At 35.9% G+C, this 27,492-nt stretch overlaps 1 protein-coding gene across 3 annotated transcripts in view; it reads right to left on the bottom strand.

The window, feature by feature from the left end:
- Positions 1 to 15,614: 15,614 nt before the first annotated feature.
- The window catches only part of LOC145664266 (iron-sulfur cluster assembly 2 homolog, mitochondrial), a 114,887-nt gene continuing 103,009 nt past the window's right edge, over positions 15,615 to 27,492 (bottom strand). For all 3 annotated transcript variants that reach the window (XM_081730785.1, XM_081730784.1, XM_081730786.1), the window contains exons 2-3: positions 23,092 to 23,319; positions 15,615 to 15,887 (exon numbers count right to left, since the gene is read on the bottom strand). In XM_081730785.1, coding sequence (XP_081586911.1) covers positions 15,710 to 15,887; positions 23,092 to 23,319 — 406 coding nt within the window. In that variant the 3' untranslated portion in view covers positions 15,615 to 15,709. The remainder of the gene's footprint in view (positions 15,888 to 23,091; positions 23,320 to 27,492) is intronic.

Genomic DNA, 27,492 nt, shown 5'->3' with positions numbered 1-27,492 from the left:
TCGTAGCGCTTTGCGTCCACGCAATGAAAATTTGTGTTTTACTTTGCGATTGTTGTTATTGTAGTTTCTATTACTTATTGCTTTATATGCCTTGAGTTGAATCCGCAGATTTTGCGCCAGACGTTACGAAATGAGGCCTGCAGGCAGTATTGTATTGGAGAATGTGTTAACGTCTATTTACTCTGATGAGCGTTGTGAGTGATTCTAGCGGGAAAGTGAAATGCTACGAAGAAAATTGTCATTATTTTTTATTGTTGTTACAAACTAAATTGGTTATAGAACGTTTGTTTGTTAGACTAAAATCAGTACATTAATGGATTTAAAGTCAAATAACAAAGTCACTTTACATATTTCGCGATGCAAACTGATGAACGAAAAATATTGTATGGGATAACTCTGCACATATCGTAAGAGTTTGTGTTATCACAACGCAAAATTTGCGATTTAGGTAGCGATAATCGACATAAGCATTATAATGACTGTTTCCATTTTTGCGTTGCTTTGCTGTACTCAGAATTTTGAGAAGACTATTACGGAATGACAACCAACGTCAGTAACATAGGAAACTGTTGAGGGTAATGATATTGATAAAAATTAGCATTCCATGAGAGTTAATTGCGCAAAGGTATGATGGCATTTCATTTACGAGGAAAAACATTAATGATCTCAAACCAAAAGTTCAAACAAAACACACCAACCACTATTTGTTCAATATTATGCATATTTTGTATATTATTATTATTATTAATAATAATAATAATAATAATAATAATATACAGGCCGATCTTGAACTACGCGTTAGCAGGAGGCGCCAGATGTAGGGGGCGCCAAACTGGATAATGACTTTTGCGTTTAAAATGTGAATATTTATTAGCGAAAATTTATGATGAAAAATTTTCCAAATAACTTCAAATAAATAGATGTGCAAACTGAGATACAGATAAAATAAATCAAAAGGACAACAAAATCGAATCTTTGTGTGGTTGGCTGTAAAGCTTCCCTTTAGAATTGAAATGGACTCTTACATTAATTGGTGCCAATAATATACTCACAAGTGAACCTAGTTTGAGGAAAATTTCCCACGACACAGGGAGATTTAGGAAAGATTTTAAAAGAGAGGACAAAGGGACATTTTACGAATATAAGATAAAATGTAGATAAATTTAGCTTTTCAATAGATGTTACATTAAGCACTACGACAGTACGACATTCTTTTCACAATCCCACCATATGCATAAAATACAAATGTAACATACTCTTCATTCCTTTCTCAGCAACTCTTCCGCGACCTTGCTATTGAATATCATTGCCAAATATATGTTTGAAATGGAAATGGATCAACAAACAAAAGAAAGTCAACTGCACGTGTTGCTAATGGATCGCGTGGCATTATCAGTGGCTTACAATCGCTACCCACTGCTTAATGCTCACTTTGTTAATGTCTATTAGTCAATTTGTTATTCGTCAGCATTTTCGTTTCTGTCCTGAATCGTTTCGTTTTTCTTTTTTTTTATTTATAATGATGTGTTTTTTCACTTTTCAATAGTAATTTGTTTTTCATGTAATAATAATAATAAAAATAATAAAACTAATTGTGTAAACATCGAAAAAGAAAGCTATAAAATTTGAAATAAGATGAGAGGCAAGCGAAGGCTCTAAAAAAATTTCTGTCGACTTCTGGACAAAATTTCGAAAGTGATTACCATACAAATGTTGAGGTGGGGGGAAATGTTACCAATTACTATTAACGAAGCATTTGCAAGTCGACAAACTTTTGAAACTGTAAGTTTATTTTACTTGATAACCGTAACTTACAGGGTTCTAATTAAAGGGAGGATAGGAGGGGGAATTTCCCCCTCGTCTCAACTTATCCCCGGTTCGTGATAAGTAAATGTCCTCCTTGCATGGGATATATTTTTTCCTTGTATAAATATGTGAAGACAGTTTCTAATATTGCAATTTAAATACTGCAAACACACTCTTGAAATAGTTCTTTAATGAAATTTCTAATGTGTTAATATATATATATATATAACCTAAATAGCAACGCATGGATATAGGCCTCCCTTCCAGTTGATTCTGGAGGTCTTGGTATTCGTCGGGCTGTCGATTTGGCGTATCCTTCATTTTTAGCGTCGTTCTATGGCTCCCGGCATACCATTGAGATACTCCTCAACCAACTGAATGAGCCTCACATAGAATCTGATGTCCAAGACTGCATATCTGACTGGTCTAACCTAGTTGGTTTAAGCCCTCCTGAAATAACGGGCAGAAGTTCGCAATCAATTTGGGACAAGCCAATCATCAAATTACATCAATCAGTGTTATTACAAGAAGCAGACAGTCAAGAGGATAAGGCTAGACTTCTCGCCTCCTCATCAGCAATTTCAGGTGCTTGGCTACAGGCATTACCTTCACACACCTTAGGACTGCACCTTCCAAACGAAAGTTTTCGAATTGCAGTTGCACTTCGCATCTGTGAATCACACAACTGCTCTAAATGTGGTGCACCAGTCAAGCAGAATGGTCTACACGGTGTGTCTTGTATAAGTAGCTCCGGAAGACATGTGAGGCATTCGAACGTGAATGACATTATCTGGAGAGCACTCACATCGGCGGAAGTTCCATCTGTTCGTGAACCTGTGGGGTGTAACAGATCTGATGGCAAAAGACCAGATGGCATGACGCTGGTACCATGGAAGAGGGGAAGGATTCTTCTCTGGGATTTCACCTGCTCTGACACTTTCGCGTCATCTAATCTTACTCTTTCTTCATCTCGAGAAGGAGCTATTGCAGCCCGCAGAGAATGCGAGAAAAGAAGAAAATATAAAGATCTGCTCAATAGATACATGTTCGTGCCCGTAGCCATTGAATCGAGCGGCATTTGGGGCCTCGAAGGACTCAATTTCATCAAAGTAGGCCAAGGTATAGCACACCTCACTGGTGACAAGGGGGCTACTACTTTTCTGATACAACGTATCAGCATAGCAGTTCAGCGAGGAAATGTGGCTTCCGTTTTAGGTACATTACCTCCTGGAAAATTATTAGAAGAAGTTTTTCTTTTGTAACTAACTGTTCAGAATTTGCTGTTTATCAGTCTGTGTAAAAAAAAAAAAAAAAAAAAAAAAAAAAAAAAGTCAAATATGTTCCAATTTATAGATAAAAGAAATATTCTATTTAAATTGTAATTTATATGAATGCAGTGTAATTATGTCATTTCGGTTAATAAATTTCAATTCTAATGTTTAAAAAAATATGTAAATTTAAAACATTTTATTTTAACGAGTACTATCACCGTTATTTTTAGTATTGTGTTACTGTGTAGACGAGCGAGACCAAACATGGCGTGGCGAGTTGATTTTTTGACACTTCCGTTAATTGGTAGAGTAGTTAGCAATGTTATTATTACTTGACTGGTATATGCTAAGAATTATTATCGTTTACAGTGTAATATTATAATACCGTACGGTTGTATGTATTATGCCGTTTATATATATATATGCCGATAATACAGAAACATCCCCCCCTCATCCGGAAGTTGAATTCCAACACTGGTAATTTAATTGTTAAATCAAAATTGAATGGATATAGACTCTTCGGTTACGAATATGAGTTAAATTTTATGTATTTCAAAACCTCTTTCAATACAATTAGTTTTCACGCAGTACAGGCGTATAACTCGAAAAGGTAACTGTAATCGAAAGGTCATTAGGATAAGTAACATTTTTTAAAATTTTTAGAACTCTCACTGTCAATTACAGCAGCATATATATATGCTTGTTGTGTTATAACAGTGTAACAATCATTATCAACCATTCTCTAGTATTAAAATCAGATGGAGCGATATATTTAAACATTTGGTAATAGTTCTAATGCAAGGTAGAGTTTTGATTATTAGTTACTTGTGTTCAGGGAAGCACCGACAGAGGTGTTTCGAGAGTCTGGATCCCTCAGAACTTCTAATTTTAAATAAACTAGCACAATTTCAGGAGACAAATACACAAAATTATTTGCATTTTGTAGGATACTCCAAAAATTCTTCGGACCCAAAAGAAAAATCTTGGGTGCGCCACATTATGTTGCTCATTGCTTGATTTCGAACTTCTATGTTGGAAAGAGACATGAAAGGACTGAATTGTTATGTAGGCCTAAAGGGCCCTGAAAAGAATGTTTGCAGGAGGACTTGAATTTGAAGTTCCGCCACTGAAGTGAAGACAAATATCGATTAAGGCGCACTCTTTTGTCATTTGTTGTGTATTAAATAAGTTCTAAAATTAATAAGCCAATATTTGAGATCAACTATATTTCAAGAACGATTAAATGGACTAGCTTGAGCCATTGAAAATGACATTCTTAATGAATTGGATACGGATACAATAATAAGAGATCTTGCGAAATTGAAAACCAGAAAAATGCCTGTACAACATGAACTTCTAGTAACCAAGAAAACGAGAAATCAAGCTAATTACCATAATTGTATCACTAGAAAATATTATTTAAATATACTTTTAATGAAGCTTAAGAGCATACCTCTTTATCAAAATCAAACCTGTGTTAGACTTGAAACTCATGAGTTTTGTTGTTTCGACTTCTATGTTTCAACTATATACTTGTCAAAATCCATCTTAGGTTTTAGTTTTCTATTGTGCTAATTTAATAATAATAAAAAACTATTAATTATTGAAATTGGAACTTTGTACAATATTCATCCACAGTACGAAATGACAAGTTTGTTTACAGGGTATAACTAGCATACATGTGCAAGCAATTTACAATTTGTGATTCGATGCAGTGAAACTGGGTGATAACGATTGAAAATCAAGGATATTTGCCTCATAAATAGCCAAGCATTTACTAATTAGTTACAATTTTTCCATTTTTCGTTAATATTCTCAGGGACACTACCGATATTGAAAAAATTCGTAATTGTAACAATTATTGGAAGAATTTTTGTCCATTACAACTTTCTTCTCCTTTTTTATTAGCATTTAGGTGGGGGCGCCTAAATATTGTTTGCTTACATTTACGAAATGTCTAGAACCGGCCAGTGGTAGCCATGTCATTAACCAGTATACGCCACTATGTTATAGAAACATTTCATATTGTAATCAGTGAAGCGTCCAGCATTATCAATGATGGAAAGGTAAAATGGAAGGTTGAACGGTATTAGATACATATGATGTGGGATTGTCCAAAAGTTTTACTAGAATGCGAAGTTACTTAAACCGGGTTGTAAATCAAGTAGTATTAATAAAAAATGAAAACTCTTTCCTAAGCATCCAGATTCGAAACATTTATTGCTAATGTTTCTGATATAATTTATCACCATTATCGGTATATACAGAAGGCTGTTTCAGCCTTATGGTAGTGAATTACAGACCCGTGCCCTAGGGCGTAAAACCCCGTTTCCACCAGCGATCATGTTCGATGTGAGAGCCCCGGTGGTGAACGATTGCACGACATCGTAGTTTCCACTGAAGAAGACCTCTATTGAGCACTGCCTGATCCAATTTCGCCCACTCCTCCTTGCACACTTTCCAAAGGCCACCAAGTGTGGTCGGACGACGCTTATTGATGTTCCGTTTGAGGAGGCCAAAAGCACAGAAGTCCATAGGGGATGCATCTGGTGAATTGACGGGGATGTCTCGAAATGGGATAGCCTTTACACCTGTCTCCTGTTCCATACGTGTCTTGTAGGCCACCGTTCGTTTGGCTGTATGGCTGCTGGTCTTGTCCTGCTGGATGAACACTGTCAGTGTCATTGCCATACAAAGCCGAGGCATGTTGGCGATAGATGAGTTCCAGTACATGCTCGATATAATACGCTGCATTCACCTTGACATTTGATGACACCCGGTGTATCGGAAGCTTTCCGTTTGCACAGAAACCCTTCACTACCATAAATCCCTCTGGAAAACTCTCCTTGCAGAAGCGAACCCACTTTGCATGATCGGTTCCATCACTGCGGTGGTAGTAAATTGCACGCATCTGCTGGGATCCTGTCAAATAGACCCATGCTTCATCTAAGGTGATCACATAACGCCATTTGTCACCTGCCAGGTAACCTTCATACAGCCTTTTGCATGCCACCCGCCTTTCTGCGATGTGCATTGGCTTCAGAACATGGACCCGCTGGTTGTGTGTACTTCTGAGGCCCAAATTGTTGCGTATGATTCGGTATACAGTTGCAGTTAACCGTCCAACACGCCTCGCTATGTCATGTTGGGTGGGTGGATTCTCCTTGGTCACAAACCGGCGGACCTTGACAGTGACGTCTTGACTGCGTTGTAGAGCCGGTTGCTTCTTTTGCCTCTTTTGACGACGCATGGCATATATATGTAGATAGATATAAATAGATAAATAGATAGATATGGGATGTTCCATAATTACTATTACAGCACGTGGGGGTTGAAAATAGACAGAAAAACATGCAAAAACAAGTTTATTATACCGGTCGAAAGCGGCGTCCTTTCTGAGTTATGAGGGCAGGAAAGTGCTGAAAGTTGAACTTTGAGCATTAATAGCGCAAAGACTAATAGAGTTAGAAGTGCTATGGTGAATTTCAGAAGAAACCTTGCTTGTAATTTCGAAAATTGCCACATTCAAAAATGTTCAGGAAATTACGCAAATTTCATTAAACCTTGCTTCATTAAATCCACAATTATCTATGAGACCTTGACTTAATTTGTGAAATTCTGTATCTACTGGGGCCGTTCACACAGATGTAGGTTCCAATAGTAATAAATCGGTCAAGAAGGTGTGAAAAAGCCTTTGCAGATCAGCTATCCTAAGAGAGGTTTTTCTTCATTCGCACCAGGCAAATGTCGGAGTGGTACCCAACTTGTAGTCCCCAAGTAGTCTCCTTTCCAATACCTTTAAGTAAGGACATTATTCCTCTGATATCTTCGACATCAAGCCAGGGTCGTACTGAGAAGCTGTTGGGGGCACAGACCTTAAATCATTAGGAGGGCACACTGCTTCTAACATAGAGACATTTATTACATATGCGTACTCTATGTAGATTAACTGGGCGGTCAACAGTAGTATATAAAGTCCTAATACAAAAATATCCTTGCAGACTATTTAAACGCTGAAAATGTAAGTTACGAAACCACATATTTTTATTCCGTTACACTCAATGAAACATCTACAGCAAACATAAATTGAGGACCTTGGAGGTCAAGGGGTCTAACTGACTTAAAATCAAGTTTATTTATGTCCAGGAAATGGACTCTCCATAGTGAAATATATAAAGTGGGAAGTTAACTACGGCGCAATCCACTCATCGGTAGATCCTCAAGTGGACTCCGATGCGGTTCACCTTCTAGTTTGCATATTGTGCTGCGGAGAATCCTTTTCTAAACATAAATAAACCTCATTGGAAAAGTCATGTACAACTTTGATCCCTTTTATTCGTGGGCCCTAAATTGAGTTGTCTGAAATGAGTGAACTAAATGCATTTTCAACGTATCAGCAGCTCAACTGAACTACATGTAGTTTTTCATGATTTGCGATAAATTAGCATTTTTGGAAACAGTGATAGATAAAATAACATGTAAATGTTATGTAAAAATGTAGTAATCTACTCTTTTTGTGGCATCTGCCATGCTGGGTTTTTAAAGTTTTACACGTAGTTGTTTAAAGCTCGAAAATGCAGTTACGGTAGTTAACTTAGATTTCAGACAGCTTAATTACTATTGATGCAATGCTATATTATACATATGCAAAGCATTCAACTTTTAACGCTTTTATCTGTTTACAGGACAGGAAACAAGAACATTCTTACCTTACATCAGGAGTCTTTTCAATTCTGCACTATCATGACTAAGTTTGTTGATTTTGGCATCATATTCACTGTACTTAGTATATCCCTTTCACACTGCATTAACAGAAACGATTCAAGGTTGTCTTGACCGAGATTCGCCTTAGTCTAGATTTAATAATCTCGAGTTTGGAAAACGCTGGTTCATTACTTACTTATGTAAGAGGGATCGTAAGGAGGAATTTGTACACTTTAAAGAGCTCTGTTTAACATAAGGAATACATGCGATATTCATATATAATATCCTTCATTTTTGTTTACAAAATATATCGAATTACCATTACACTCGGGTCAAAACTAGACACATCCATTGTCGTATCCATTAGTACGGAAAATTGATTAGCTTTTCTAATGTCATTGCAAATAATGTCCTGCATCTCTTTCTTAGTAATATGTATTTTTGTTGTTGTTGTTGTTGTTGTACTCTTGCTTAAAAATTGTAATTTGTTTTCCCTTTCCACTTCCTTTCCCATCCTCTTTTATTCTAGATTCATGAAAAGATATGCTTTGCTCAATAACTTTATTCATAATAACTCAAAACATGGTCGTAGTCACTAAGAAGAAGAATGATTTCTAGAAAGTTCACATCTGGATCATCTAAGCTGTATGCGCACTCTTCTTTCTCTCGGAAAGCAAGGCCTTGTTGTCCTATTAGTGTAATCACATTTAAAAACGATCAAGTGGCACTTCACTATTTTCGACCCAAAAGTCGTTACTGGCAGATCAGTCCGACGGTGCATCAAGCCGGAGATGCCATAACAACCTTTATAATTTTAGTACTCTCCTCGGGCTATCAGTCAGATGAAAGTATTGACATCCAATGATTCGAATGCAGTTATTTCATTCATCTTCAAGGATTGTGGTGAAGAGACCGGAGTCAGGTCAAGTCAAGTCTATCCCTCCCCCTCCCCCAAATGGGGAAGGGACGTCTAGCCTTCAAACAGCTACTTTGTTCAATGTGTATATTTTCTGTTGATGTCTTTATTGCGGACAGAATGTTCTGGAAGTTAAGGTATATTATATTTTGTGTAGGTAGGATTTTATATTGGAGGCAGGCTTAATCATCCTAGATAGTTTTGAATCATATACTTCAAGATCATCCAGATGGAACGCCCATACACGCGAAGAACAGGCAAAGCCCACAATGTGGAATTCAATTGAAAAACTTATTATTTTAATGTTTTGTGAGGTTGGTTATAGTTTCTATTATTGTTCCCGACTTTTCTGTGATCTTTGCCTCATCGAAATTCTCCTTGTAGAAATTTGATCCTACTAATCTGTTTGCGAACTTTTTTTTTAAGGTGTCTAGTTTTGTAATGTTGCATATGCGATACGCTTCCTCCATTTCTGTATCTTCTCTGGTCATTTTGACCCAGAATCTTTCTGTGCGTTGTAGTTGCTGCATACCGTGAAGTTTGGGGAGCCATATGTTAATTTGCACCTATCACTGTTTGTATATCCTGCTATTTATGTTGGCTGCTTCCACCATTTCATTCATTTCTCATCATCACCGTCTCCTTTAGCTTAACAGGCATAAGCGTGGGACGTAAAACTGAAAAATTTCATTTCATTTTATGTTGACTGAAACATTTTTGATATTTATATAATATCAACAACATAATATTGATTCTTTTATTGAAGACGTCCTCCATGGTTCTTCTTAGGATACTTATTAGGTTCTGTGGTTCGTCTTTGTGCAGTAGCGTGAGAGTGCTACCCATGTTAGGATGTTTCCTGTAATATTTGTAATTCAGTTCTAATCTGTTCAACTAGGTCTGAGTAATTCATCATCTTTAGGCTTCTCACTACTGTGGTTCCTATGTTCATCTTTTATATATTGCAACGTTGAGACTTTGGTGTTAGGTGGTGTGATGACCTTCTCGATCTGATTGTCAGCGTTCTGGAATGGTCTGTCTGGCCATCGGCTACTTCCGGTTGTGTGATTATTAGCTTTGCAGGTGCTCACTGAGGTTCCTTTTGATTCCAGCAATCTCTTCATATACCGGGACGCTCCTAACAACGCACGTGAAGGTTGCTTGTTGCTGCCGTTTGTCGGAGTTGTTGATTTTCACATAGTCGTTTGTGTTCCATTGTGCATGTTTTACAAAATCTGTTGCTTGGAAGCCGTTTAGAAATCTCTTGTCCGTCTTGCTTTCAAAGATTATTTTCATCCCATTATTGCGGTTTAGGTGATATGCAGTCGTTTTTGTGTTGAGAAGTTGTTCTTTTCAGGGGCAGTGATCCTGTCTTCTGTGGGTCTGCGTTAAAAGTAGCCACTGAAAAATCCTTTTATTTTTGTGACTGTCTGTTATTGTTGAGTTTTCTTCTGATTACAATGTGTAGTTGTTTCCCTGGATAGCACTATAACATGGTTTTCTTTCTATAGGATGGTTTTCCCGTTCATTTTTACATCTAACCTTTTCTTGAATCTTCTGGATCTTGTCTTGGTTGTGCGATCTTTCGTTAGTGGGGCTTTATGAGCATATCTGTGCAGCAGCAGTTATTCTGAGCTATTTTTTTAAAAAGAATTTCTTTGTCTACTAGTAAGTGAGAAGTTGTTTCGATCCCGCGGCATCAGAATAGCTTGACGAGTTGGTGATCCCGTGGCTGAAGAGAAGATAACTCCCTTTCAGGAGTGTTTTGCATCGACTTTTCTCCCGATAGCTGGAAAAACCTCCTTCGTTTTCCTCTATTTGTTGGTTGGTCGTCTACGTGTAACATTTCTTGTTTGTTTTTGCTTAGAAGAGTTCTACTTCTTATGTTCCGTGGTGTTTTCGTATTTCCCTATTAATTTCTATGTGAGCCTAAAAAGAGCCTTAACACTCGCTTTTATTCCAGTAATTTACAAGGTATGTGATGTTTGTTATCTTAGTATAAGCAGCCCCTCCTTGGTATAACACCGCAAGGTATCTAGAGTTACGATGTAGTAGGTGTGTGCACATGTAGTTTTTGGGCGTAACTAGTGCCGTCCTGTCGGGATAAGATTAGTCTTCTTGTTCTCCGACTGTCGGCAAAGCCTGTACATGGAAGAGTACGTACTCTAAGCTCAGTCACCCAAGACAGGAGAGATAATAGCTAAACCTCTCCGTTCGGTTCGATTAACGTCAATACTGTCGAGGAGGGGAATCTCTCTTGTAAGGTGGCCCTAATAAGAGACGGACAATACTACTATAAGAACGGCACGGTCCCTTAGCTTTGTCTTAGTGAACCATGAGAGTCAATTTTCTTTGCGATTTAAGAGTCCTACGCGGACGTAGTGCGGTCACTTATCCTGCTGATGCTTGCTTCCATAGACTTGCACTGCTCCTGTACGCTGTAGACGATAATTCTTCCGCGGTCGCGTGGCCTGCAGCTTGCCTCTCTCGGTCCTTGAAACACTTGCATTATGATGAGGGCATGTATATATGGTAACTTTAAGAGCAGAGCTATGAATGGGGCTTGTGATTGGCTGAGGGAAATGCTGATTTCTGGTTGGCTGAGGGATGCTAGCTCCTGATTGGCTATTTTTGTGGCTACGAAAAATGGCTTTGTTACTGACAATGTCCGACCAGATAGGACGGAGTTGAAACCCATTGTCTCTATTGAGACTGTTCCTTTCACTTGAGATAGGTACGGCTTTATTATTCTGTCCCCAAAATTGCTGCATTTGGGCTTATTTTCCAGTGTTAGGGAGTGATTTGTATGTGTAAGCAACTCCTTGGTATAACATCGGTAGGTATCCAAAGTTGCCATGTTAGATGTGTGTTCTTGTGTGCAATACAGATGAATCATCCCGTTGGGATAAGTTTATCCTACTTCCACTCCCAATTGTCTGCAATGCCTGTACATACATGAGTGCCTACTCTGTGCTCGGTCACTCAAGAGGATCAGGACTGCAAATAGTTTAAACTCCTCCTATCGGTTTGTCAAAGGTCAACACTGTTGGGGAGGGAAGAAATACATTAGCTCTTGGCTCTAAAAAGAGCCGGATAAGTACTGGTCTTAATAAAGACCGGCAAAACCTGTAGTCTTAGTCATATAACTTAACGGAACGTTGGTAACTAACACTGTGCTTAAGAGTGAATTATCCATCCACTGCCTATTCTAAAAACTCATTTTTGGTCCTGTACATTGTTGTTCAAATTTCGCGCGGACTGTGCTTGCCTCTCTTAATTCGCGTAAAGTTGCCTTCGCGTGAAGTGATGAGACCGGAGCTGTGGGCATATATGATGTCTTTAGGGGCGGAGCTATGAATGGGTGCTTGTGATTGGCTAAGGAATATGCTGACTTTTGGTTGGTTGAGGGATACTGCCCCTGATTAGCTATTGTTGTGGCTACGAGAAATGACTTTGTTGAATGTGTTTTTTGTTCCTAAAAAGAGCCGGCTAGATAGGACTGAGTTGAAACCCATTATCTCTATTAAGACTATTCCTTTCACGTGAGATAGCTATGGCTTTTTTAATTATTATTCTGCCCCAAAAATTGCTGCACTTGACTACTATGGTGGTATTTGTAAAATCAATTCTGTGTTCTTTGCATCGTTGTTCTACTGTAGGTCCAGTTTGTCCTAAGTGTGATCTGCCACATTCATATGGTATACGATATTCATCGGGAGTGCGCAAGTGAAGGTAGTCTTTCACTCATTTGAGTAATGATCTGATCTTGGCTGGAGGTTTATGAATGACTCCTATACCATGTCTGCCAAGGCAAGTATTCTGCTGGGTTTGCCACAGATGCGATAAATGAAAGGCAATACGGTAGTCGAGAAATAATCTTCACTCTTAACTTTTATGATCACTTTGTGTTGAAAAGTAACGGCCGTTTTTATGGCCATGTTGATATCTATAAGACTGTAGTCATTCTCTTGTAGCGTCAAACGAAGATGGTTGAATTCCTTTTGTAAGCTTCCTGGCCATTTACGGATACTGCTCTGTATATCAAGGTGTTTGGCACTGTAAGACGTTGTGTCTTGTGATGGAAGCTGGCTGGGTTGATAAAGATCCGTATGTATCGGCTTCCTAGATACGTTATGGGAAATAAATAAATATACTTACGTCTTTCTGAGCTCCTTCGTGGCTAAGCGGTTAGCGTACGCGCCTTGGCGTAGGAGACCCGGGTTCGATTCCTGGCGGGAGCTCATGTTCGGATTCAACGTTAATCAACAGGTCCACGTCTCATATAGCTTTGCTGCTGAACAGGACGTTACAACTCAGCTTACGGCTTTCTCTGAAGCAGTAGCTGGCAAATCAACGTATTCTTTGGTTTTTTCTTCGTTATTTCTCGATGTTTTTGCGTTTATATTTTAACCAATGGAATTTCCAAAGATAACGTCTCTTTTCCTTTTAACCAATTTTCTAGCATCTTCTTGGACATCTTGCAAATTGCGAAGCAACTGTTAATTCGTAAACCCACAAAGAAAATTTAAACACTACTAAGAAACTATTTTCGAATAGATGGCTTTACTGAAATAATCAAAGATTGCGTGACATGCACATACGCTAAAGGTCTTTCCTGACTTGTTTTCTACCCCTCCTGTTAATCAGTTTTCTTCAAATATTTTTTATCTGAATGAAACTGAAACAAGGAAAATGTTTCTACCCGCACCTTTTTTTTGTCCAGTAGCTTTCGGGAAAACTACTACTACAGTACTAGCTGCTGAGTATTTATAGAAATAAATTACCGCTTTCTTGGATGTCAATTGCAGCTACAGATAAACAGTTCTAACCCAAGGTTCGCTGTTGTAGTTGATGGTATTGGGAACAACGGTGAATGCTTTAAACTAGACTGACGATAAATCATATGTTTTGTTATTTTTTTGAAGGTCAACGATTTCTTGGCGCAAATACATTTATTTAATTTCCTCTTAACCCTTGAACTAAAGTAAAGTCCACAGAACCTCCTTCGGGCGATTAGAAAGGAACTGGTTCCATCCTATTAAATAACAAAAGAGAAGGTGGGTATTTCAAACAGTGAACTATGACCTGTGTTCGAAAGTCTCGTTATATTTTCCTATTGTCCCATAATACCCTCAACGCTTTCACTATTTTCTCTTTCTTCCAATCTCTTATTTTCCTACTTTTTATTTCTTTTATTTCTTTCAGCACGTAATTCCTCTTAATACTGGGAAACATTTTCTTTACATCAACACTAAACATAACTGTCTTATCCGGCATAGTTCGCATTTATTCTGTCATTCTTTTCACTTCTGTATTCTTCACTTTGTGACTGTCTTGGCCTAGCCAAATCTCTTATGCTATTTTCCTTAACTCATTTCCTAACGGTTCAAGACAGCTTCCCCTACAATCTAATACTGCCATTAACTTTATCTCTTCTTTATGAATCTTCGGGAAGTCCTTCATCCTGGGTATCCTGCCTTCTTCCTTTAGCCACTTCTTAAATCCCTGTGTTTTTCCATTTTTAACTACCTCCATGAGTACTTCACCATTCATCTTCTCTTTTCTTATGACCTCGTATGTCCCGTCACATAGATCATCCAATTTTGTTTCATAGTACTTTCATTTTGTTTCTCCGTTATAACCACTGCACCTCCCTTGTCCGCTTGTTCAGTCACCATGTCTTTTCTCTTTCTCAGTCTCTGTAAGTCCTCTTCCTCTTCTTCTTTTACGTCCCCCTTCTATCGCCACTACTCTCTTCATTTTCTATTTTTAATTTATTCTTCACGCCTATAATCGCTTCTACTTACTTTTTTCACAGCACCTTCTCTTCTTTCACTTCAAATTTGTAACCCAAGTTCAAGAATTTTCTTTCTTCTTCTGTAAGCTGCACTGTTCCCATCACTTCCACTCTGTTCTCCTCACTCTCTGATTTATCTTCTTTCTCTCATTCCAATCTTTCTCATTTCTTCCTTAATCTTAGCCTTTCTTCTTCTCTAAAACCACTTTCTCATTCTTCTCACTTTTTTTACACTTCTACATTTATATTTACATTTAAAAATGTATAACGTCAGTTGGTAATGATTAATGTTAATAAAGAATGATCAAACTGCTAAAGATATGGCTTGCTATCAATCTAGTGCAACTCAATATAAATGACAAGTCATGAAGAATTTTTCCTCTACTTCAAGCATCCGGTGCAACACATCCCTGCGACTTGTTTTGATGAACAAATTCATTCCTTCTGGGCACCTTAAAGAAGGCTTCCTGCTATATAAAGTGTAAGGTGTTTTAGTATTCCCTTCATATCCTATTGTGTCCGAAATAATTATTTTTACTATTACAGGTAGAGGTACTCACAGACAAGCTTTAGGAGGTAGGGAGGGAAGACCATAATTTTTCACTGAAAATGGCATAATTAATTATAATGATGCTTTTAAGAATGCTGAATTGAATAAAATTTAGTCTACAAAACAAGTTATCTTTGGTTTGTCACAACCAACTCTACTACTATTAATTTTAGTACATTTGGAGGGATTGGGCCCAAGCAATTGGGAAGGAGGGGGAATAGGCATTTAAAATTCACTTGAAAAAAGCAAGCACTAATTTATTTGTTTCATTATTCTTATTATTATTATTTCGTTGTTGTTTAACGTCCCATCTCTATGCTCAGAGACTACGGAAAACGGCGATGATGACAATGAATGAAATGGTAGAATGAGGACAACAGAAGAATCCACTCACACGGTGGTTGTCCATCACAAAGCCGCTTGAGGCGAGAAAGTGTTAAGTTGCGCATAAGTTAGTTGACGCTACGAAATAGGACGTAGAAATGCATTCATCGGATGCTTGAGATAGGGAAAACTTTTTTATAATTAAAATAGGCATATATTGAATCGTCAAGAAAGGAAATGACAAGATTTCTTTTATTAAAAATGAATATATTTACATCACTGTATAAACAACAAGCATATATACAGAAATATACAATTAATGATTAAGGTACATTTCCATTTCAGTCTAGTTTGATAGAAAATGACGCTCCACAGGAACACCCATGCTCAGATTGAGGATTGTTTATAATTCGAAAGGCACAGCGTATAAGTTCTTCATGATAGTCTACCGTAGAACCCTTTAAATATTCTAATGAAGTCTCATCAAGAACAATTCGGACGCCGTCCTTCTCGATGACACTGAAAATATACAATTTAAAACAATTATTTACAAAGCGTATCGAACACACAATATTTCAAAATTGCTCACCTACCAATGTTCCTAGAACAATTCTTCCAATATTTCAAGGTTTACTCTCGGACACACATCCTCAGGGGTACACAATAGCTTAAGTCCTTTTCACAAAAAGAACTTCACATTGTTTTTTTCCCCTTCCTCAATTTAGTAGTTTAAGAATATTACGGACATTTTATCAGCACTTATGACCACTTGCCGTTCCCAATGTATTATGTATTACTATAATTATACTATACAATAATATACAAGGTGAGTTTTTAACTTGAGATAATCCTGTGCCTTCTAGACTAACGGATAAAATACACTGAAATTTTCTATGATTTGATTATCGACAAAGTAATATTTTTGACATACTCTGCAGTACCATCAGATTAGCAGTGTTGCCAACTCAACATAAAGATGTATTTGTCAAATGGCACTACGTCAAGTTATTACATATTTCAAATCTACATGTTAAATGGAAGCTTCCGATACATTTATCGACACGATAAACTGACCACATTTATTAGTCAGTATTGCAAACTAACGACGTTACAATATTACAAACATCCGAATTTTGCAAGCCTGAGCCATAGTAACAACACAACTGAGAGGGCATGCACATATAAAGTATCTTAATATCAGACTTATGATGATAATATCACATATTTCCAATAAATAGGAACAAAGATACAAGGGTTTGAACATTTGACTTTTTTTTTCTCCTGATTTCGAATGAGTGCTTAGACAAGTATCACATCTAAGTACTTCTATGGATTCCAATAGGTGAAAGCATCATTTTTCCGTTTACAGAAATTTGATATCTCAAACCATTCCAGACACATGATAAACAGGGGTAAAGTTTGTAACATGGCTAGAGTACGTAATTGCGAGAACTTATAATTACAACTACCAAAAGCTATTGCTGTAATCTTATAAAAGCAAAGAAAAACGACAAATATTTTGAACATTTTCCACAAATAAGCAATTTAAGCAGTGTTGCAAACCTTACAACATTCATCATATCTGTGGAACAGTTTTAGATATCAAATTGCTGTAAACGGAAAATTATGCTTTTGTCTATTGAAAACCATATAAGTACTTAGATGTGATTCTTGTCTAAGCACATTTTCAAAATAAAGGCTTTCGAAAAAATCCAAATTTTCAAACTCTTATAATTTTGTTTCTATTTATTCGACATACGACATATCGTTATCACACTATTAAACACTAAGGTACTTTAGATATGCATTGTCCCGTTCGTCTCATTTGTGTAGTTAATGTAGTAGAGGCATCCAAAATTTGAATGTTTGCAATACTATAATGTCCTTAGTTTGCAACACTGACTGATAAATAAGGTATTATAAGATTTTATTGAATATGTAGACTTGAAATATATAAAAATCTGACGTAGTGTTATTTGAAAAATACAACTTTACGTTGGGCTGGCAATACTTCTAATCTGGTGGTATTGCAGAATACGTCAAACAATATCCCTTTATCGATATTCCAATCGTATAAAATTCTGCGTTTTTTATCTATTAGTTTAGAAGTTACTTGGTTATCTCAAGTTAAAAAACTCGCCCTATATATATAAATTTTTCCTCCAAATTGAATTTTCTTTATTCAAAACGCAGTTCTAATCACCCACTCAACAACATAAAGATAAAAATTCCAAAACTGAATGCTGATACGAGAATTGGGATTGATAAGAGATTGGGAGTATATAATTATCAATTATATTAACAGAAAACAAAAAATAGCTTTTCACCTTGTCATACACACACACATTTTTTAGTTACACATAACACGTTCTGACCACATGGATTTTAGAAAAAGTGAAGTTGATATGGATTAAAAAAAATGTGCAATCTGCCTACATTGTGCACACACAGATTTAAATACGTTGTCGGGTGAGTGATTTAGATTAGTTTTGAATAAAGAAGAATCCATCTGCCGAAAAAAAAAATTAATAAATATACGCGTAGTAGGTAGGTTAGTGCATTATTAGGACATGCAGTATATGCATATATTGTATACAGTATAGTAATAAGAGTAATCTATAGTATATTGGGAATGATAGGTGACCATAAATACTGATAAAATTTCCTTAACATTCGTAAATTATCACTATCGAGACAAAAATCAATGTAAAGATATTATTGTGAAAAGGAGTTAAGCCATTATGTACTCCAGAGGATGAGTGTCCAAGTGTAACACTCGAAATATTAGAGGAAGAATTATTCGAGAAACATCAGTAGGTGAATAACGTTGAAGTTATTTAAATAAGTCTGTGCACTGTTACATACAAATATGTTGAAAACATGTTTACATATTTATACCATTACAGAGGTGCAGTACGATGTGAACTGTCTTATATTAAGCTGAACTACTATTGTCGTTCGGAAACCATTAAACTTATAAAGGTATACAAAACAGAAGCATCAACTTACGTAATACCAGAGAAAGGTGCGCAAAATAGAAGGATGTACAACTTGATAGGAGTCTTACTATGCTAAATGTTCTTCTTATTGAAATCCTTTGTGTCCAAGAGATTCGTTATCATTCCTTGTAAATATATATTGAGAGTAGTTCGAAATATCACAGTTGAAAAGAAGAAAATACACTTCTTAACAAAGTTACTAGCAATGATACTTTAATTATTATTAATTAGATACGTAAGATACGCTTACTTCTCAAGAATATCTTGATATAACTTATGAAGGACTACCGAAAGTAAGAAAAGTACTGCTATTAGAAAGAAGATAATCAATGGGATGTAGTTCCACAATCAATGTTCATTTTCTGGAAAGATATGTGTTGACGGAAGATACGTTCACTCTTAGATAATTTTGGGTGTTTCAGGGGTAAGTATTTTTCTTTTTTTAATGAACTGCTTGACATTTGTTAGGGAAAGAACACATACTGATCCATAACTTGTTCATACGGCTCCTTGTCTGCGTATTGTTATAAATATTCCAGAGATGGAAATTAGTGAGCCGTTATGCCCGTCAGTAAACAAGCGTTCTCTGCGAGTGTCGTTATTAAGAGAAGACTTCGACACTGAGTGAGAAGATGGTACTCATGAGATATGATTGAGGCAGAGCTGTTGGTCGGCTTGCATGTCTGATAGGCGTAACAAAGAGAGTCATTTCCCGACTACAGAAAGCCGGTGTTACAAGAGAATAGAGGTCGTGAAGGATATACAACAGTGCTACGCGATCAGTACTATATTTCAATTAAATCTCCACTTTAAGCAGGTCTGCATATCCAGCCTCCTAACTATGAAAACAACTAATTGACGGATCCAACCTGTTTCACATTAAGTTATTATGACGGAAAACAAAATCAGATTTGTTTGAAAAATACGTAACTAATACACTAATAAAATAGTAATCCAAGAGATGTAACTTCGAACTGTTCGTCGCAAACTCAGTCATACCTGACTGTAAACAATAACTAATGTGAAGCACAAAACTACTTTATATAAATGTTAAAAGCAGCTTTCAGGAAGCTTAAGGAATAGTCGTAGGTGAGTAGCTGTCAATGCAATGTTCCTGTGTTCAAACCCTGTAGAAGGTAATTTTTTCATTCATTTTTTTGTGTCCTGATCTAGAGACAGAACAGTTCTCTCAATATCTCTTATAATACTTTTTTCTTCCAAATTCTATTAGAAAAAAATATAATACGAATTACGAATGAAAAATGTTATAATTCAAAACAAAATATGTTTACTATTCTCTTAATATCCTCTGATTCGTAACACAAAATCAAGCACTAATTTCTTCTTAACAAACAGAATATTTCATTTATTTCTTCTTATAGCCTTACATTTTGAAATGTCAAAATCATAACTTCTGTGTAAATAAATGAAACCAAATGCAGAGAAAACTAAATACATGGAAGTGCGTCGGGACCGTAATACAGTGAATTATAGATGCGTTAAAATATTAAATGCTGCTTTTGATAAAGTGGATAGTTTCAAATATCTAGGATCAATATTAACAGAGGAAAATCATATTCACGAAGAAATTAAATGTCGACTAAAAGCAGGGAATTCGTGTTATTATTCGGTTCAAAATCTCCTGTCGTCGCGAATTCTGTCGAGGAATTTGAAGCTTAAAATATATAAAACGATAATCATGCCTGATGTTCTGTATGGTTGCGAAACATGGTCACTTACTCTGAGGGAAGAACATAAACTGAAAGTATTTGAGAACAAGATCCTGAGACGAATATTCGGACCCAGGAGGAACGGGAATGGCGGAAACTTCATAACGAGGAACTACATAATTTATATAGTTTACTCAACATTGTTAGGGTCGTCAAGTCTAGGAGGCTTAGGTGGGCGGGTCATGTAACTAGAATGGAAGAAAGTAGAAACGATTTCAAAGTCTTGACTGGAAGACAAATCGGAAAACGACCCTTAGGAAGACCTAGGCGCAGGTGGGAGGACAATATTAAGATGGATCTCGCAGAGATTGGAATACAAAGTAGAAACTGGATGCAGTTAGCTAAGGATAGAAGTCAGTGGAAAGCTTTTGTGAACGCGGCATTGAACCTCCGGGTTCCATAGGACATAGAGTTAGTTAGAGTTATTACATAGTACGAATAACATAAGTATTACTGCGTATGTTAACGATTTCCGGTAAGAGTGCTTAACCTCAGATTAAAATTCAAGTGTTGTTTCGGATTGCACTTTGAAGTAAGTCCTCCCTTATATAAATCTGATGTTGGAAAGGGACGTTAAGTTCCAATTAAATAATCTATCAACCAAACACAGTAAAAAATGTTACACAATATGTCGTAGAAAGTAATATTAATATCGATTTTGATGATATTTTAATACTTGAAAATTAAGTATCTCACCATCCTGTCAACTTAGAAACTTGGTATATAAATACTTATTTAAAATAAGATCTTGTGTAATTTTCTCACATGCTTATCCTACGGGGAAGAATGCGTTCAAATACTTTACATAAGACTATTCTCCCCGTACAGCGTCTGAAAATTCCTATTTTAAGGGGGGCATTTTCTATATATATACAAAAATAAATTTAACGATGTTAGTTTGTACTCCTTCTAGCGCCTATTATGATTAGTTTTGGTGGGATGCAGGGTGAGGGGTATGACATACAAATATGTTTGACGACTTACTCCTCCTAGACCGTGACTACTGTACCGATTTTGATGATTTGTGGTATATGAGTGGAGCCTGGCCGAACATATGTTTTAATACATTTTTGGGAAGGTAAGGAAAAGACGTGAATAATCGAAAACGACCGATATCAGTGGCCAATCCTTAGTTCTTAGGGTTGCTGAGATTATTAGTAGCACTCCGAACGCCGTTAAGTCGAAGTTCAGCCCGATCGGTGTGAGCTGGAGTGGGAAAAGGGTGACATTTAAAAATAATAGAAAATATTATATACCAGTGTCCAGTTCATGAGATGAATAACGACTTTGCTGATGTCGTTTAAGTCCAAATTCATCCCCCATGCTTATCCTACGGGGAAGACTGGGTTCAAATACTTTACATAAAACTATTCTTCCTGTACAAAGAATGGGCATTTCAGCTAGTCTCTTGTATTAACGGTAAATAGAACCCTTAGGATATTTCTTCCTTTTCTTGAATGATTGAAGTTTAACGTCCTTTAAACGTTGACGCCTTATGCTTAAACTGTGATTCTCGTTCTAAACTATAAAACATACTAAAAAGGAGAGTTTTATCATGGGATAAAATGAAGAAACAAAACTAGAACTAAAAGACTAGACGCTCTTCATAAAGTTGATGGCTACGGATATTAGGAAAGTGGTTCACTACAATCCAATATTATAATAATCAGTGGTTTCCATGCTCGATGTAGTGTTTATTACATGCCAACAATTAGAAACCTACGGCAGTCGTTAATAAAAATATCTAATATTAAAACGCGATCAATACTATTGGTCTCATTTCTCATTTTATCCCTTCCCAGTAATTTTTAACTTTTCCATTAAGGTCTCGGACCAGCATTGAACCACTCCGCCATTTATAGAAATAATGTTCAATTAACTGACGTTGCCTATGTGCATATGCAATCTAAACGCACTTGTAATAACTGAATTAAGTTTGCAGTAAAAAGATACGCTGCGAAAATTACATGAAAATATTCTATTATCATCGGGTTAACGTATCTACAATATTTCAGAGCTTTAACTAGTTATGGAAGTATGTGAAAGTTAATTTGTAAGATTTGTTTTTGTTACTTTAGGAAGGGAGCACTTTGAGTTTTAAAACTATTTCACTGTTACAATCAATTGAACGTAACGTATAGAACATTTCAAAATTTAACACAATACTAGCCTTTATATGTTCCTTTAGCGATGATGATCAACAACTTTTATTTAACTTCCTATTTACATTTCTGACATGTTATTTGAATGACTTTCCTCGAGATGTTTAATTAAGTTACGCTAAATTGTGAAGGAAAGAGTGTGGAAACGACGATGCTGGCGATGCATAAAATTTACTTTTGGTGACTGTATGATAATTCGGTGAAATTAACCTGAAATAAAAACAAAATACTTCCATAGAAAAACGAAATGAAATCTTTGAGTTTTATGTCTCACGATTATGCCGGTTAGGCTAAAAGAGACGGTGATTATGAGAAATGAATGAAATGGTGGAATGAAGAAAGTGGGAGGAAACGGGAAAACCCCGAGAAAACCCACGCACACGGTGTTTGTTCACCACACTTGGCGGGGGCTGGGATTGAACCCGGAACCCCAAGCACCAGAGGTGAACGCTCTACCACTGAGCCACCGCGGCCCCCAACACTTCCATAGAGTGTTGTAATGATCGAAGTTCCCTATACTCGATAACGCCAATAGTCAACATCGACACAATTTAGCTTAATTAAACATCCTGAGGAAAGGTATTATAGTACCATGTCAGAAATACAGGTGGGAAGTTAAAAAAAAAAAAATTGTTGATCATCACCGATAAAGGAACATACATAAAGGTCGATATTGTGTTATATTTCACGGTTACTGAATAACAACTGAAATATTTGTAATTTGCAAGCCCTTCGTCTATTTGTTTTACTTGAGAAATGAAGACTGAAGAAGTCAAAACTTCAGTAGTCAACAGTATTAAAGACCAACACAGATCTAACAATAAACACCTACCGATCATCCTCATTGACTGTCTTATCCAAGTCAAACTTATATTGAAAGCCTGAGCAGCCACCTCCTTCAACCATTATCCGTAAATTGCTTCCATCGACTGCTATTTGTTTCAGTCTCTTCACACAGCTGTCTGTTACTTGTAATAAATCAGTCTGATCTCTCTTTTCGTTTGGTACTCCACTGGCCGACAGCAGGCGCTTTGCTCCCAATGAATATCCATTCCAACACCTACATAAACGAATAAATTAAAAGCCTATTAGAAAAACAGATACTTTACGCCTGTACATAAATTATAATTCTCATCAAATATTTTATTACGAAGAAAACAATGTCATTAGGAATATGTTTTAAAGATCAAAAACTCTAGTTTACTTTTAAATAAAATTGCCCATATACATACATTTTTCCTGAAATAAATGAATAAATATATATAAAAGATATGTAAACATACCGGCAGAACAGAGTCGAGAAGTAGTTATATCCGACATACAATCAATAGAAAACATACTCGATTTCCAATGCCTATAATCCTGTTACAGTGTATTGATATTTCACTCCTTATTACATAAAAAAAAGAGATATCTTTAATGAATGTTAGAATTCATCCTTTATTTTCTTTACTCTCTCGAGAATAACAAGGAGGCACGGCGACTCAATGGTAGAGCTTACCTCTAGTGCTTGAGGTCCCTGGTCCAATTCCCGGCCAAATAAGTTTGTGGTGGACAACTCATGTCCAAGGGTTTTCTCGGGTACCCCATCTCTCATTCCACCAATTTCTCCATCATCATTCACTTGTCTTAATCATCGTCTCTTAGCTTACAAAGGCATAACGTGGGACGTTAAATTGAAATATTTCATTTCGAGTATAATATTTGTATAAGTACAGAAATATGGCCAAAATTGATTAAGAAAACTCTTAAGACTCAAGGTACGTAAACGTTACTACTTTTTATTCTGGCAGGAGTTTTGAAGACATGTATTTTTCAGTTTCAAACTGGTAACCAGAAACTGCAATGACATGAGAGTTTACGTAAGTGTTTATGTAGCAAAAGTATGAGGCGACTGATATCCAAAGAAGTTTCTTAATGAGTCAGCTATTCACATTAAAAATGGAGTGACCAATTTTTAACGAGATAATGTAGAATAATAAAATATTTGCACAAGTTTTACATTCGAAAATGAATAGACTATACTAGAAATTGTTACATCTTTACTGTAAAAATAAGAGATTTGATGACAATTCAAAATTATCAATACATACTACGGATCTAGACAGATCAAAACTACTATGAAATAGTGGCGAGGCATGCTTCTTCCCCTGGTGTAAGCGGCAAGGCAACAAGACTCGTATACCATCCTCATTTCTAACTCAAATGCATTAAAACTAATCCAACTACGGTTAGCAAATTCATTGTTGTTTCAATCCATTTTTTTGTTAATAATATACTGTAGATCAACGTAATTGTTCTTAGTTTATAATCACTTTACATCAACGACATAGGGAGAAGTTATCTTTATTTTTCATGTATTACTTGCTATTTTACTTGTTTGTTTCCCGAAAATAAGTAAATAATAAACAAATTCAAAACAATGAACGTTAAATCAAAAACAATATTCTGTTATGTAACGAAAAATGCTGTTGTAAAAATTATTTTAACGTCGTAAATGGTACCCACAAAATCAGATCTTGCTGGTCTACTGGCTAGTGTGCACGCCTTTTTTTGTACGTGACCACAGATCAGCTTCGTAGTACGAAAACATTGAATGCATTACAATAGTTTAGATTCCACCTTAGAATATAAGTTCACATCTCATATAGCATCAGTGCTGAAAAAGGACGCTAACTTCAACAAACAAAAAAATTACCAAAAGTATTCAAAATAATGTTTCTTCTCATATGAAAAATTAATCTTACTGCTTGCAGTTGAGTTCCTTTGAAAATGGAATCTTCCAGTTTTACGTTCCATGCATATGCGCGTTAGGTTAAGGGAGACAGATGAGTTCCAAATCTTGGTTTCATAACAACCAAATTAATCACTGATTCATAAAAGTATGGTCGATGTTTCATAACGAACAAAAGCTTTTTTTCAATCCAAAGCTCTGAAAGCATAGGCAACTGTACACCATGGATGTCTCTTAGGTACGTTCTGAAACCTTTCAAAGCAGATAATGATCTTTCTAATGACGCATTAGAGACAAAGATTGTAACAATTAACTTCGCAAGAATGTTATTTGCGGTATGGTTTTGCAAGTTAAGTATCTTTAACACTTTTCTACAGGAAATCTTCCTGAATAAGCAATGCAAAGTTCCTTCGCAATGGAGGAAAATAATGAAACTGTCCAAATAAATTTTTCAAAGAGGTAAAATTATGATCATGGAATAAGGACGAAAAGGGAGCAAACATTTTGGCTTAAGTAAGCCAACTAAAATCAGAAAACTCTCCTCTTTATTTTCACTAGTATGTGTCAGTGATTTCATAGTAAAGTCTTCTGTAAACATTTTTCTTACCTTCAAACATATTTTTAATTTATATTTGTCTACTGCAGTGGGAAGATTAATAACAACATCTTCATTCATAGAATTCTTAGTATTAACCACGTTGTATCAAAATCATTTCTTCTTCTTCCTCCTCCTCCTCCTCCTCCTCCTACTACTACTACTACTACTACTACTACTAATAATAATAATAATAATAATAAAGGTTTAATATTCTTTTATCCTATGTCCGATATTTTCTTTTGTAATTCTTCAAAAATCATTATTGCCCTTGCTATTTTATGCGCATAGCAATAAACAAACATCGGTGCACTTTTATGTTGAGCTTTGACTTTAGCTTGCAATTGTAAGGCTGTGGCACATACTTTTCCGCACATTGGCAAGCTTTAAGATTTCGAAAGTATGTTCCCTTAATGCACTTGCCGTGTGGTTCTAATCTCTATTTGAATCAGTAAGTAGTAGAAGTAATAATAATAATAATGTCCATAAATTTCATCCCTTTTCCCACATATTGAGATACTGTGGAAATTAGACATCTGTAAGTTGTGTCCGTTATTGTGTTGATAGGATGATTTAGTTTAGCGTGCTGTCTAGCACCAAGATTTTCTTCTAAGCGTTCTCGGCATCATATTGAATTACACAACAGTTTCTAAATTGTTACAAGAATCGTCTACTCCAGTAACTGATGCCACTGCGACGGAATGTTATCACAGTAATAACGGAAATGACGCACGGACATTGTGCTCATACATGATGTGAGGACATTCATACATTTACATAAACAAAAATCAAGGGTTCAGTTTCAAAATATAAAATTAATTACTGAAGAAGTTTATTTTCAGAAGTACTCATATGTGCCTAACAAAAAAAAAAAAAAAAAAAAAAAAAAGTGACTTTTCTATTTCACCTTTAATTCATAGTGGTTACCAATGCAGATTCAAATGCAATCTAGACCTCATAGGAAAAAAAAAAAAAAAAAAATACGATGTTCTTCAAATACTTCGAGATGGTAGAGTGCGTATGTGTGCGCATATAAAATCAAATACAGAAGCTATAGGCGAAGTTTTGGATGCTTATTTCATTCTAAACTTATCCGAATACTGTACGAGAATATGCCGTGAGTTCATTTAAATTATTGAGTTTATAAGATTATATATATATATTAAAGACAATGCTGAATGAATATTTAAATAAATAAATAAATAGAAACTATAAGCGTCCTATAATATTGCAGACGGCGACAAAACCATTGTTGTTTCCATGAGTATACTGAAAACAAAAACTTAATTAACGTGCTGAGGAATTCACATAAGAACCTTACCTTCGATTTATAGATAATGCAAACTTATTTATAGATGGAATAAAGAGTGCTTGGACAAAATATATACAGATAAAATTATTAGATTCTAGATTCTTTAAAATGAAGAAAAATTTACGTGAACTCACGTTGATTTTTCATAAATTTACGGCGGTTCGTTGAAACTGTCGAAGTCTACATAATTCTAGGATGTTTATAGGTGTTTTTTTTTTTTAATAATAATAATAATAATATATCTTTCTCATTTTTTCACGATGTCGCTTTATTCTTTTCTTTCATTTGATCCATTATTTCTTTAAAGAATTCCAAATTCTCTTTGTCGGCAAGGAGATGAATGTAAAGCAACCGTACAATACAGTAATAAATGCATAGACGTGTTACTTTTACTCCTCACTTAAATGCAGTTACTTTCAATCTCCAAAAGCATGAATTTGACAAAGTTTGTATGAATTTTAATTAGCTGCCCGCACCACGTTTTCATAGGAAAAGAGAAGGCGACAGACTGACTGGGACCATAAAATGGACTCACTTCTATCTATATTCACTTAGAAGAGATTTGTATTTGGCGACATTATATCTATTTGGT

Source organism: Thermobia domestica, chromosome 11 (genome assembly GCF_964235325.1).
Source record: "Thermobia domestica chromosome 11, izTheDome1.hap1.1, whole genome shotgun sequence".
Classification (NCBI taxonomy): Eukaryota; Metazoa; Arthropoda; class Insecta; order Zygentoma; family Lepismatidae; genus Thermobia; species Thermobia domestica.
Note: the sequence above shows the minus strand (reverse complement) of the source record. Positions and strands in the feature narration are given on the sequence as shown.